Raw genomic sequence first — 13541 nt, 5'->3', positions numbered from 1 at the left:
AGAATTGACCGGACCCTTACTCCTTTAGAGATGTTAAAAAAGGGGGAGAGCAGATCATGTCCAAACTATCAATAACCCGGTGTAACAGCAGATTTCAGGCTAGTTATCCACTTCCAAACATAACCAAAAGGTTCTGAGCTTCAATAAACCAGTTTGCTGATTTTGCAAAGCTTGCAACACAACAGAATTCCAAGAATACATACAGATTTCCAAATGGGGGCAAGCAATGCAACGTGTGGGAGCCATTTTCGTGCCTTCGCCAGTAAGCTAAGAATCTCTCCCTCTTTTCTTCGACTCTCACGTGTTCCCCCTTCACAGCATAAAGACTGCACCCGCATAGCGAGCGATGCTTTTGCCGTCTGAGTGGAGCGTACGTGAGGGATGTAAATGGGTCGGACTAATTCCGGACTTGGTATTACCGAATTCGATCTTGTCCAAAATCATATTCAGAGTCGGGTAGGAAAAGAGAAAAAGTCTGAATCAAGCTTCATTTTTTCTAATCAGATACCCTTTAGGTAATTGGATTGGACTTGTCAGATTCAAATTCGGGTCAGATATAAATGCCAAGCAGCAAATTGAATCCGAATCCTACCTACTTTACCCAGTCCGACTCTTTGAATTCTGTCGTATAAACCAACCCAAAAACGTCTTTTGTCATGGGCGGGTTTATATATATATATATATATAAAAGGCGTGAAGGCTGATATACGCGAGCAAGCGTAGGTCGGTGGTGTTCTGTCTCGACTAGTTACGCTGCGAGTTGAGAAGCGAGAAACCGATAGTTCTTCCATTACACTTTTCACCTCCTTCAGTTGGTAACTGTTGTATCATTGAATGGAGGAGGGGGAATGTCGCGAGCAGGGGAAGCCAAACCCTTTGCTGCTGTCGTCGGTCGATGATTTACATCGGCACGCTCCAACCCTTCAAGAGCCTGAAGGCTTCGCCAGAAAGTAAGCAAGTTCCTCCTTCCATGCCTTATTCTTCTTCTTATTTTTTCTTTTCCTGTTTGTCGGTCGTTTTGCTTCTGTTTGATCGTTTCAAAATCATGGGCGACGCCGGTTCAGCTATCAACTGGAAGCGTTGGAGATGGCCATCAAGCAGAACACGATCGTGTTCCTGGAGACTGGTTCTGGGAAGACTCTGATAGCCATCATGCTCTTGCGCCGATACGCTCATGCTTTGCGTAAACCATCTCAGTCCATCGCCGTCTTCCTGGTCCCGACCGTCGTCTTAGTCAACCAGGTAGGTAGAGAGAGATACAGGGTCTCTCCATCATTTGCTACTTGGACGAGTGTCAACATTAAGTCCATAGAGTCTCTCTCTTATTGTACTAACACCAACATCATCATTAATTTTCATAAGCAAGCCCAAGTGGTGAAAAAGCACACGGACTTGAAAGTAGGCATGTTCTGGGGAGATATGGGAGTCGACCTTTGGGACGCTGCAGTTTGGAAGAAACAACTAGAGGAATTTGAGGTACCATTTTCTGTTTTTTTTTAATAAAAAAAAAAAATAAAAGTTCAATATCGACAGTTAATGGTGAACATGAAACTGCTGGAAGCTATTCGTTCCTTAGCATTTTTTCGAATGCATTCTCTTCTCTTTCAGTGTATCATAATTGTTTATTATAAGTTGATTCTCCTGGCGTGGTTTATCTTGAAAGCATGTTTACTTGGCTGTTTGCCTCACCTGATATGAGAAACATACAGGGCAAGATATATCGAGTGAAAAACTTACCGAGGCCATGTTCTCTTCCTCTTAAGACGATCTACACAAAACATAGTATAGTTGGAAGCATGGTCACAAATTAGTATATCGGCAACTTATATTCTGTATCGACTTTGTATAGCTTATATACTGTTAATTTATAGGCACTTCTTTTGCTATTAAAGCAGATGAAGAAAAAAAATCCCCTCCAGCTTTAGATTTTGCAGAGATAAAAACAATATTAAGCAAAGGAAGAACCTTTCAAACTTGAAAACAAGTAGAAACATCCATATTTTTACTGTCCTTTTATTCATCTCTTCTTTATGCAAATAAAAGAAAGAAAGAAAGAAAAACAAAGGAAGAAGAAAATAAAAAATAGGAAAACTATGGTAAAAACTTGCTACAAAAACAGGTGAGATAATGTAAATCTTGAGGGATCACATTCTTTTTACTTGCTTTTTTGTCATTGAAAGGGTAAAATAAAAAAAAAGGAAAAATATCAGTAAAAAACTTAAATTTTAATCCAGCGTATCGTGAAACCTTTTGGGGATATATAGGTTATATATAGCCGATATTGTTACAATGGTTGGAAATAAATGTGTTTATAAAGTATAACCCAAATGGGATGGTTGAAAGGCATAAAGCTAAACATGTTTCCAATGGCTTCAATCAACAACACAACATGGAATACGAAGAAACATCAGTCTCGTAGTCACAACAAGGCAAGATATTTCCTTGGCCGTGAGCAAGATAAGTCAATTCATGGACAAACCAACCCGAGTGCACTGGCAGGCAACTATCATGATTCTCAAGTATTTGAAATCCTCTCATGGAAAGGGATTGCTATATAAACAAAGCTCCAACCTTGATATAATTGCGTACTCAGATGCAGACTATGCAGGGGCCATCGATGATAGAAAATCCACCATAGGGTTCTGCGTGTTTGTATGACGAAACTTAATTATGTGGAGAAGTAAAAAACAGACTGTGGTAGCTCGTTCGAGTGCTGAATCAAAATATGGAGTTATGACTCAAACAACTGCTGAAATGATGTGGGTTAGGTCCATTCTGAGAGATCTACAAGTGATGATTCCATCCCCAATGTTGATGATGTATGATAATAGAGCAACCACCCATATAGCTAACAATCCAGTTTTCATGAGAGAACGAAACACATTGAAGTTGATTGCCACTATATACGCGACTTAGTGCAGTCGGGACATATTTCTACTAGTCATGTGACTTCTGAGGACCAAGTTGCAGATGTCTTCACCAAGCCTATCGCAAGTGCAGTTTTTTTAAGATGGTGCAGCAAGCTGAGCATGATAGATATATATGCTCCGCCTTGAGGGGGAGTGTTAAAAGAAATATTCATAAATCTGGGGTGGTCATACGTAATTTAGCACAATTACGTATGCCTATTTGTAAACTTCCATTTTACTAATCCCTATTTAAGTAGGTGATTAGGGTTAATGAAAGATGTTCTCTCTCTGTTATCTCTCTCTCTCTCTCTCTCGTCTCCCTAAAATATATCAAAGGCTGATAGTTTCAACAACACTCATATGAACTGTAGTAGGAGCATATTGAAATTGGCAAACAAAATGAATGACAGGATGAGTAATAGAGAGATAAGATAAAACTCTAATCATTTGCCTATATGGTGTTGGGTCCTTCTGAGGTTTCCTGTCATCTTTCTTCGTCTTTGCATTGATGACCTCTGAAGTATCAACTTTTTTCTCATCAGAAAGCTCGAATCACTCTATTGTTGCACTAGTGTTCTTGCCCATAAGTGAATTTTGAGCTCTCCTCTTTTGGATACCGCTTCATTAAAGTTAGTAGTATCACCAATGAAGTAAAAAAATGTTTAGGAGCATCCTTTGATCATTTTTAGCTTTTCATATTGTTCAATCCAGTTTTGCATGGACCACCAAGCACTCTTTTGATTCTTTGATCATGTCTTTTTCTATCACATCTCAATGCCTCATTGATTCTTTCCTTTAACATGCCTACTTTGTGTGACTGATTGTTAGACATGGAAAGATATTGGATGATCTGACTCTATGTCACAGGGATTCGGCCAGACAGGTGCCGCACCCGCGTTGACGCGGGTGCGGTCAACCCGACCCTGGGTGTGGTCAATGCACCTAGGGTCATTTTGGTCCATTTCTGGATTTTTTTTTAAAATTTGCCCTATGAAATGGCCTGCGGAATTTAAAAAAAAAAATCTTGGGGGGGGGGGGGGCTGCCCCCCCTATAACCCCCTGTCAGGGGCGGCCCCTCCTGGGACATGCGTTGGGGGAACCCCGGACACCCTTATATAATTTTTTTTTTTTATATTTTTTTTGCCGCACCCCCGCACCCGCACCCATGTGACATAGATCTGACTTGAACAGTTACATGGTTTGACAAAAATGGGAGTATGAAGCATTTTGTATAGTTCATTTAGTCCCTTGTTCTGTTATTGGTGTGTATTGAAAATACTTTTTGACTTTTTTTTACCATATTTCTTTAGGGGTCAAAATGTTCAGAAAGTCAATGTGTGGTTTTAAAGTCTTACTTTTTGCATTGTAGATATCTTAAGCCCTTGACTTCAAGCACATGATGTTTGTGATTAGATGTTTGCTTTAATAAAATCCAAATGATGGTCGGCCCTTCCAATTTATTTGACATTACCATATTTTGTTTATCTATTTCTATGTAGGTGCTTGTGATGACACCTCAAATTTTTCTTGATAACCTACGTCACAGCTATTTCAGGCTTGATATGGTAAAGCTATTAATTTTTGATGAATGCCATCATGCTAAGGGAAAAAGCCCATATGCTTGTATTATGCAGGTATGTATTAGGCTTTTCCTGGACATAACATTTCAACTTTTGTTTGTATTTTATAAATCAACATTACCTTAAGTTGCTAAAAATCAAAGGGTTAACATGAATCTCATGAGCATTTGCTCCATCTAAGAGAGTGGCATCGTCCCTAAAGAGTTTAGAGATCATGCTTAAATGGGTTGATTAGTTGCTAGATTCCTTTGGGTCAAGTGCTCAAGTTTTAGAAAATTGGCATTTTGGTTGGAAATTTTTGTTTCCTTCAATGGAAAGATGTCATTGAGGATAATACTCGCGCCTTGATTTGGAAATTAACATATACACTTTAAAGGCGTGATAAAATTTGACTCAACTACCGTGCAAGTTTGATCAATTTAGCAAGTGAAGTGTCGGTTGTCTTTACACAGAACATATGCATACAAATCCATCTAGGGATGTGTTGCTGGTGTATGCCAAAAATTGGATCACCTATATAGGCAGCATTGACTTTGTGGCTAGGGTCTGTAGGCCATGGCCATCAACTTGGCGAGGCCTAAGGACCAAAGGGATTACAGATTGCTGTAGACAGATTGCTTGTGGCAATTTTGAGTGATAATGATTGATGTTTTTAATGATTTTTCATTACTCGTCCAGGAGTTCTACCACAGGAATTTGAAGCAAGGGTCTAAAAATCTACCTAGAATAATTGGACTTACTGCTTCACCCGTAAATTCAAAAGGTAAAATTGTATTTATTTTTATACTAACATGTATATATTTTTGGCGTTTTCCTTTTCAGAATGATGCTATTAGATTATTTCAAACTGTGTTATGTGTGATTTGATTGTTAGGGGAACCACAATTCTGTATGGTACAATTATAAAATTGTTTAGTTGTTTTATATGATAATATATTAGGGTTGATGCTACGTTTTCTTTTTGTACATAGGTTTGGGCTCAAGGGAATGTTATGCAAAGCATATTGCGCACATAGAGTGCCTATTGAATTCTAAGGTTTATTTCTAATGCCTGTTTTCTTTATTCAAGTTATATTTTTTGTGCTTCATCTCTGTTTGCACTTTGCACTTACAGTGACCTGCTTCCAAAATGTGAACTGGTATGGTGTGTATTGTGCTAAAATATCACTCATACAGTTTGGATTGATTTTGTGGGATGTTCTAATATGTTATCACTCACATGTAGAAAATGAATTGATTTCATATAATTGTTTGAACTTATTAGTCAAAATCAGTTTACTTTTTGGATTAGTGCATTGAAATGAAATAAGCAAAAGTACAATAGATGGCTACTAAGGACTACAAGAAATCACAAACACAAAGTGGTTACTAATGGACCAAATACACTCCCACAAAGGAGATACATAATAACACTTCACTAGAGAGCCAAAAGTAAAAAAATATGATTGTTGTATCTGTTGAGAATAGGTGGTTTTAAGTAAAGTTCTTTTATATTAAGATGCTATTTGTATTTTTGCTTTTATAATGGGGATTGATTGTAATTATGCTTTTAAGCCTCTCTCTATTTAACATAGAGAGAGACCCTAATAACTTAACGAGTTCTCTTTTTCTTGTGCAGCCGTCTCTTGTGAAAACACGTGAGAGAGAGAGAGAGAGAGAGAGAACCTTTCTTGAGAAGTCGGCAGCCTTCAAGCCTCCAGATTGCTGCCCTAGTGCCTTCATTAATATAGGGTTACAATTATCTTTTACAGGGACAAAATTGCCCCTTATAAGTGACACATGTTACATAATAATACAACTAAAGCAAAACTCGTGATTGGATATGGATCCGATATTGGATCCATATCCAATCCGTATTCCACATTCTAATACCCTCCCTCAAGTTGTGCATGGGGTTGAACCATGTGCAACTTGTTCTTCAGATACCAGAAGCGATGACTTGTAAGACCTTTTGTAAACATATCGGCAACTTGGTCTTCTGAAGGCACATAAACTGGTTCAATCTCTTTGTCGCCTATCCTTTGTCTGATGAAATGTTGATCGATTTCAATATGTTTAGTCCGACTGTGATGAACAAGATTGAATGCAATTTGTATAGCACTTCTATTATCACACATAAGTGTCGAATTTGAGATATCCTCTCCCATCTCTTTAAGAAGATGCCTAATCCAGGTCACTTTTGCTGTGGTAGCTGCCATAGATCTATACTCTGCCTCTGTGCTAGATCTTGCCACAACCTTCTGTTTTCTGCTACTCCATGAGACAAGATTTCTCCCAATGAAAACACAGTATCCTGAAACAGACCTTCTCTCATTTGGATCTCCTGCCCAGTCTGCATCTGTATAGGCAAGTATGTCACGTTTCGGTGATTTCCATGAAGATTGAGTATATGTTAGTCCATCACCCACCGTTCCTTTTAGATAGCGAAGGATGCGTTTGACAATATCCATGTGACCAGTCTTTGGTTCATGCATGAATTGAGATACTTGATTGACAGAATACACAATGTCTGGTCTAGTGAAGGTAAGGTATTGTAACATACCTACTAAACTCCGATACTTGACTGCATCAGGATATAACTCACCATCACAAATACTGAGCCTTTGGTTAACAACACTGGGTGTGGGTAGAGGTTTACAATCTGTCATTCCTGCTTTAGCTAGAATGGTCTTTTTAGAAAGATTTGAGAATCATAGGGGTAGAATGGTCTTTTTAGAAAGATTTCTGACGAAATGCGCTATTTTTGGCAGTTTTTGAAACGAGCTTGGATTCTGAAGTTCAATACCCCATTGCGAAGCAAATCCAGTGTAGAATTTGAAAATTTGATTTTGAAAGAAATCCATATTGTTTTTCTCAAGAAAATATTTTCAAATGTAGACTTCCGAGGGAAAAAATGTTAATTTTGGAAACCCAGGGTTTGAAATTGATTTCTGAAAACTTTTAAAACTCAATCTGGATTGAAATTTATAAAACTGGAGTTCTAGACTTCGAAAATGAAATGAAATGTGATGAAATGTTATGAAATTCTGAGAAATGACATGAAATGTTATGCAAAATGCAGACCCTCAATGAAGAATTTTGGATGTTAGACCCCGATTGACACTTGTACCAGTTCAAAAAGTGTTAAAATTAATAAAATATGCGAAATGATTCAAGAAATGGTTTTTGGACTCCGCTGGGCTAGAGTGACACTGAAAATTAGAGTTTGAGCTGAATTGAACTGAAATGAGCTAGATTGGGGTGGGTTTTAGGGTTTCAGAACTCAAATGAACTGACCAGACACTGACTCAACTAGACTCTCTGATTAAATTTTCAAGAAATACTGCCATTTTTAGAGAAATGGTACGGAATGGTCACTTGAGTGAAGTGAATTAGGGATCTGAGCTGACCTTGAGCTAGAACAAAGGTCACTAATACTGAGATGAACAAAAATTGAAGCTCGAACACTAGCTCAATTAACTGGATTTGGCTCAATTTCAGCTGAAAGAGCTGAAACGGGCTAAAATGGGCTCCTGGACATTTGGAAATGGTCTTGAACTGAAATTTGACCACTTGAGCTCCTGGTGAGCTCAGGCTAGACTCAGGGGAATATGACTGACTGAGTCGGAGACAATAAACTTGGATTTAAGTGAGAAATGAGCTCATTTCTGAAGAAATGATCCCATTTTGGCAGGAATGGTCAGAAATGAAAATGTCTTTCTCACTGTGAGCTCAAATGAGCTTGAAATGACTAATATTCTAACTGTTATGAACTGACCAATGAGCTTGGTTGACTCCGACTGACTGGGGTCCGGGATGATCTAGGTGTAAAATGGTAATTTTCATAATAAAAATGGGTAAAGTGGTGATTTTCTGAAACAGACTCGGGGTTTGACTCTTACACTGACCTAACAGGGTTGACACTGCACGAGGAGGGTTGTTCGAGAATGGATAAGGAAAATTTAGGGTGTTTACAGATGCCCCTCTTTGCTACTAAGCCGGCTTGAGGACGAGCTTAGTGGCAAACTAAAACACACCAAATTTGGGCTATAAAAATGCCCCAGTTAGAAGGATTTGACTGGATACAAAGAAATTAGCCCTAATGAAAGTGGTAGATATGAAATGGATAATGAATTAGAAAAATTTGCTTCAAAAGAAGTGAGATTCAAGTTTGACCCTTAATCTCACCGGGAAATGAAATACCTCATCAAAATGAGGCTCAGGTTTAACCCTTAACCTGACTGAGAAATGAAATACCTCGTCAGAATGAGGCTCATGTTTGATCCCTTAACCTGACCGGGAAATGAAATACCTCATCAAAATGAGGCTCAGGTTTAACCCTTAACCTGACCGGGAATGGAATGATGGGATTCTCGAAGGAAGAACCCATGAAAAAGGTCCCTCTATCAGAAAAGAGAAAATCAAGGCTATTGCCTCATACGAGAAGAAATGGAAAGAATTTATATTGAAATAGAAGGAATAGGAAATTTTGAAAAAATTTATAAAACAAAGAAATTTTCTATTCCAGAAATTAGACATGTTCCCAAATTAAATTTAAATCTTTTATCTATATCTCAAATTTTTGATTATGGGTGTAATTTTTTTCTTTTCTTCTCATGGTTGTTGGGTACAGGATCGCCAGTCAGGCAAGCTGATTAGGGAAGGCTATAGAGAAGGAGGACTCTATTACATAGATTTTTTGGAAATGCCGAAGAAAGCTTTTTGTTATAATATTCAAAAAATAGAGTTGCAACTGTGGCATAAGAGACTTGGTCACCCACATATAGCCAAAATCCAACATTTTCCAAATCTAGGGAAATTTTGTAACTCTGAATCATTTGATTGTAAAGATTGTATTCTCGGCAAAATGAAAAGATTACCATTTCAGAATAGAACCTTTTTCTCTTCAAGACCACTTGAATTAATACACTCGGATGTTTAGGGTCCTGCACTAGTAATTTCTAAAGGAGGATTTGTTTACTATGTTATTTTTGTCGATGAAATCTCCCGACATACGTGGATGTACTTTCTCAAACATAAGTCTGAAGTATTTTCATACTTTCAAACTTTTCACAATATGGTTAAAAACAAGTTTCAAAATGATATTACTATTTTTTGCACAGATTCAGGATGACAGTTTTTATCCACAGATTTTTAAAATTATCATAAATTGCATGGCATCACACATCAAAGATCTTGTTTTTATACACCACAACAAAATGGACTGGCAGAACGAAAACATCACCATATTATAGAAACCACTAGGACTTTATTAATAGCAAATCAAGTCTCGAAAGACTTTTGGGCAGAAGCTGCCTTAACTGCCACCTATCTCATTAATAGGATGCCATCTTCTTCGTTACAAAATATCACTCCCATTGAAAAACTTATGAACATTTCTCCAGACTACTCTAGACTAAGAATATTTGGGTGCAAATGTTTCATATTTACTGACAAAAATGATAAACTTTCCCCTCGTGCGATTCCCTATGCCTTTTTAGGATATGCTGAAAACCAGAAACGTTATAGATGTTTTGACTTCAAAAATAATAAACTATATGTGTCTAGAAATGTTTCCTTTCTTGAAAAGGAGAACTTTTTTTATTTTAGAAAATTAAAAGACGTCACTGAGTACTCCTTTTTGCTAGATCTAACATCAACATCTGATGAATATGACCTTGACTGTAACTTTGATGATGATCAAAGAATTATTGATCTTAATATTGAAAATGAAATTCATAGAGATACTAGTATTCAAAATTCTAGGCGACAAGAGTCTAATCCTCCATGTGCACTTGAAAAATATTCTAACATTCCAACTAGACAATCATCCCGAGTCTCGAGGCCTCCAGGAAAGTTTGTATCATACGAGTCTTTCTCACCCACATATAGAGCAATTATTGCATTAATTCACTCATATGAAGAACCATCCACATATTTTCAAGCAAAAAATGATATCAAATGGATAGAAGCCATGAAAGCAGAATTAGGTGCAATTGAAAAGGCTTTTACATGGAATATTCAAGATCTCCCTTCATGGAAGAAAACTATAGGATGTCGATGGGTTTATAAAATTAAAACCAAGAGTGATGATACTCTTGAAAGATATAAAACCCGTTTAGTAGCCAAAGGTTATGCCCAAGAATATGGGATTGATCATGAAGAAACCTTTGCTCCGGTGGCTCGTATGACAACTGTCCGAACCTTAATTGCCTTAGCTTCTATCAAAAAATGGTCTATTTTTCAAATGGATGTCAAAAATGCTTTTTTAAATGGAAAGCTAGTTGAAGAAGTATACATGGAACCCCCTCCTGGTCTAAGTATTCCTAAGGGTAAAGTCCTTTGCTTAGAAAAAACTCTTTATGGACTTAAACAAGCACCAAAAGCTTGGTATGATAGGTTTAGTCGTGTTATGATTGATATTGGTTTTCAATTCTGTTTAACTGACACTGCTTTGTTTATTAAGAATTCTGATGCAGGGATCATTGTGCTTCTTCTCTATGTGGATGATATGATCATCAACGGAAGCGATAAACAAGGAGTTGAAACATTCAAAACACTTCTTAAATCTCATTTTGAAATGACTGATTTGGGCTTGTTGAGAGATTTTTTAGGCCTTGAAGTTGCTTATTCTTCTAGAGGATATTTATTATCTCAGACTAAATTTGCTTTTGATCTTGTTTTCAGGTCTGATATTACTGATGATAAGAAAGTTGACACTCCAGAAGTTGTTAATGTTAAAATGAAGATTGATGATGGAGAACTTCTTCCAGACCCTACTCCTTACAGACAGCTTGTCGGGGCACTTTCCTATCTATCCATTACCAGACCAGATATAGCACATGTTGTTCACAGAGCAAGTCAATTTTAACATGCTCCTACTTCTGTTCATATGGGAGAAGTCATGCGTATTATCAGATACATCAAGTCCTCTCTTTCACGAGGACTTTTCTTATCTTTCTCATCTTCTCTTGATTTAATTGCATATACTGATGCTGATTGGGGAGGTGATCCTAATAGCAGACACTCAACCACTGGCTTTTGTGTCTTTTTAGGGGATTCATTGATCTCGTGGAGGTGTAAAAAACAACAGAATGTATCTCTCTCATCCACCGAAGCTGAATACAGAGCCATAGCAACCACGACCATGGAAGTAGTTTGGCTCCGATGACTGCTTGCTGACATGTGAGCTGAAGCAACAAAGGCTTCACAAATATGTTGTAACAACACAAATGTGTTGTGACAACACAAATGTGTTGTGACAACAAAAGTGCGATCTACATTGCCAGTAACAGAACATTCCACGAACGCACCAAACACATCGAAATGGATTGTCACTACGTCAGAGAGGAATATCTACACGGGATAATTGATCTGCCATATGTCACTTCAGAATATCAGTTAATAGACTTCTTTACAAAGCCTCTCGCTGCTCCCCGATTTCACTTTCTCTTAGACAAACTTTCGCTCATTGTACCCTAAGTTTGAGGAGGAGTATTAAAATATAAAATTGTACATATATATATATATATAATAATAATATTATATATATATATAAATACCTTTTTCATTTCTTTCTTTTCTGTAATTTTTTTTTCTTTATTTTTATTTTTTGTCTTTATGTCATCTAGTTCAGTTTGAACTAGAATGACTATTGCTAGTCAAGTCCTGTCCAGACTTGACTAGCAATAGAGCTGTTGGACTGACACAGTCCAACAACTCTTAATATAGCTGTTGGACTGACACATTCCAACAACTCTAAATAGAGTTGTTGGACTAGAGTTGTTGGAATGTGTCCAACAACTCTATTCAGTCCTGTTTCAGCTGTGTATGTAAAGGGGTGCAACCCCTCTTGTATTTCATTCCAATGCTTCTTAAGCAATTGGTTTTTCATATCAATAAAGAATACATTTTTATTTTTATTTTGTTTCCAGTTATACCCTTTTTAAGGGTTATGCTTTAGTGTCATTCTTGACACTTGCCCTTGTGAATCTAAGCTCGTGTTTCGAAGATCCCCATTTCATTTCAGACTTGCTACATAATCTTTGAAGTTTATTCTAGTCTTAACTAAGATCCTACCCACGTTCAGGTCCTGAAACACCAAAATCGCACATTGTCGATTCGGCAGAACACGTAGTTTTGACCGTTTGATCTCACATGCCTCTCCAATGCCCTAACCTAACCTCTCTGACCCCCAACACTTGTACCAGACCCCAACACATGACCCTAGGTCAATCTAGAATCCTTGGACCAGGTGTTTTTTGATCTGGACTAGAATCTCTTCTCGATTCGCATACCAGGCCTAGTTTTGACTTACCCGATTTAGCCGTTCTGACCTCGTAGCTTTTCGTACTTCCTAATACGTCATGATTAGAGACTTCAGACACTTACCACACCGTGTCAACCAGGGTACAACACCCTCGACACATCAACCACGGGCCTAAAAGGCTCAAAACCGCAAACAGGATCCTCTCACTTTCGTCAGGCTCCAACTAGAGTACCCTTATGGTGCCAGCCCGAGGCTCCCTTTAGGTCCAAGTTTTGAACCTTCGAAACCGAATCTCGGGGAGGGCCTAAGACATTCTCAATTACATCCTCACAAGAATGTAGTTGACAACTCCAACCTCATCTCCCATTTTCTTCTCCACTCCCATCACCCCTCTCATCTCCTCTCCAACACTGGGAGTCCCAAACAAAGCCTAATAGGAGTAGGTCAAAGAAATGGAAGATCCCCTCTCTCTCTCTCTCCAGTTCTTTTCAAATGATCTTGAAGTTTTCTTTGACCAGCCTACTTATGTACATATTTACTGTCGTTCTGAGCCGTGCATTCAAAATGAACACCACTGGGTGCCAATCTTTTATTTTATCTTCATTTATCTTTTGATTTCTTCATTTTTCTTATGGTTTTTTATTTGTTCATCTTTTTTAAAGTTCATAGAGTATATGTTTCCTACAGTACTTATGTTTTATTTACTTTTTTTTGTTTATCTTATCTTCAGTTATGTTGTTTCTAAATTTGTCTTCTGGAAATTGATTTGTAAATTTTGCAACATTTGATTATAAGATGTTCTTC

At 37.6% G+C, this 13541-nt stretch overlaps 1 protein-coding gene across 1 annotated transcript in view; it reads left to right on the top strand.

Annotated features, from left to right (window-relative positions):
• Window positions 1–834: 834 nt before the first annotated feature.
• The window catches only part of DCL2 (dicer-like 2), a 232028-nt gene continuing 219321 nt past the window's right edge, over window positions 835–13541 (top strand). The window contains exons 1-6 of the mRNA XM_090005046.1: window positions 835–950; window positions 1065–1242; window positions 1363–1476; window positions 4409–4543; window positions 5168–5252; window positions 5461–5525. Of these exons, the coding sequence (XP_089861172.1) occupies window positions 835–950; window positions 1065–1242; window positions 1363–1476; window positions 4409–4543; window positions 5168–5252; window positions 5461–5525 (693 nt within the window). The remainder of the gene's footprint in view (window positions 951–1064; window positions 1243–1362; window positions 1477–4408; window positions 4544–5167; window positions 5253–5460; window positions 5526–13541) is intronic.

The sequence above is a fragment of the Nuphar pumila genome, chromosome 4 (assembly GCF_984573655.1).
Source record: "Nuphar pumila chromosome 4, dmNupPumi1.hap1.1, whole genome shotgun sequence".
Taxonomy (NCBI): domain Eukaryota; kingdom Viridiplantae; phylum Streptophyta; class Magnoliopsida; order Nymphaeales; family Nymphaeaceae; genus Nuphar; species Nuphar pumila.
This window is presented reverse-complemented; position numbering and strand designations above follow the sequence as displayed.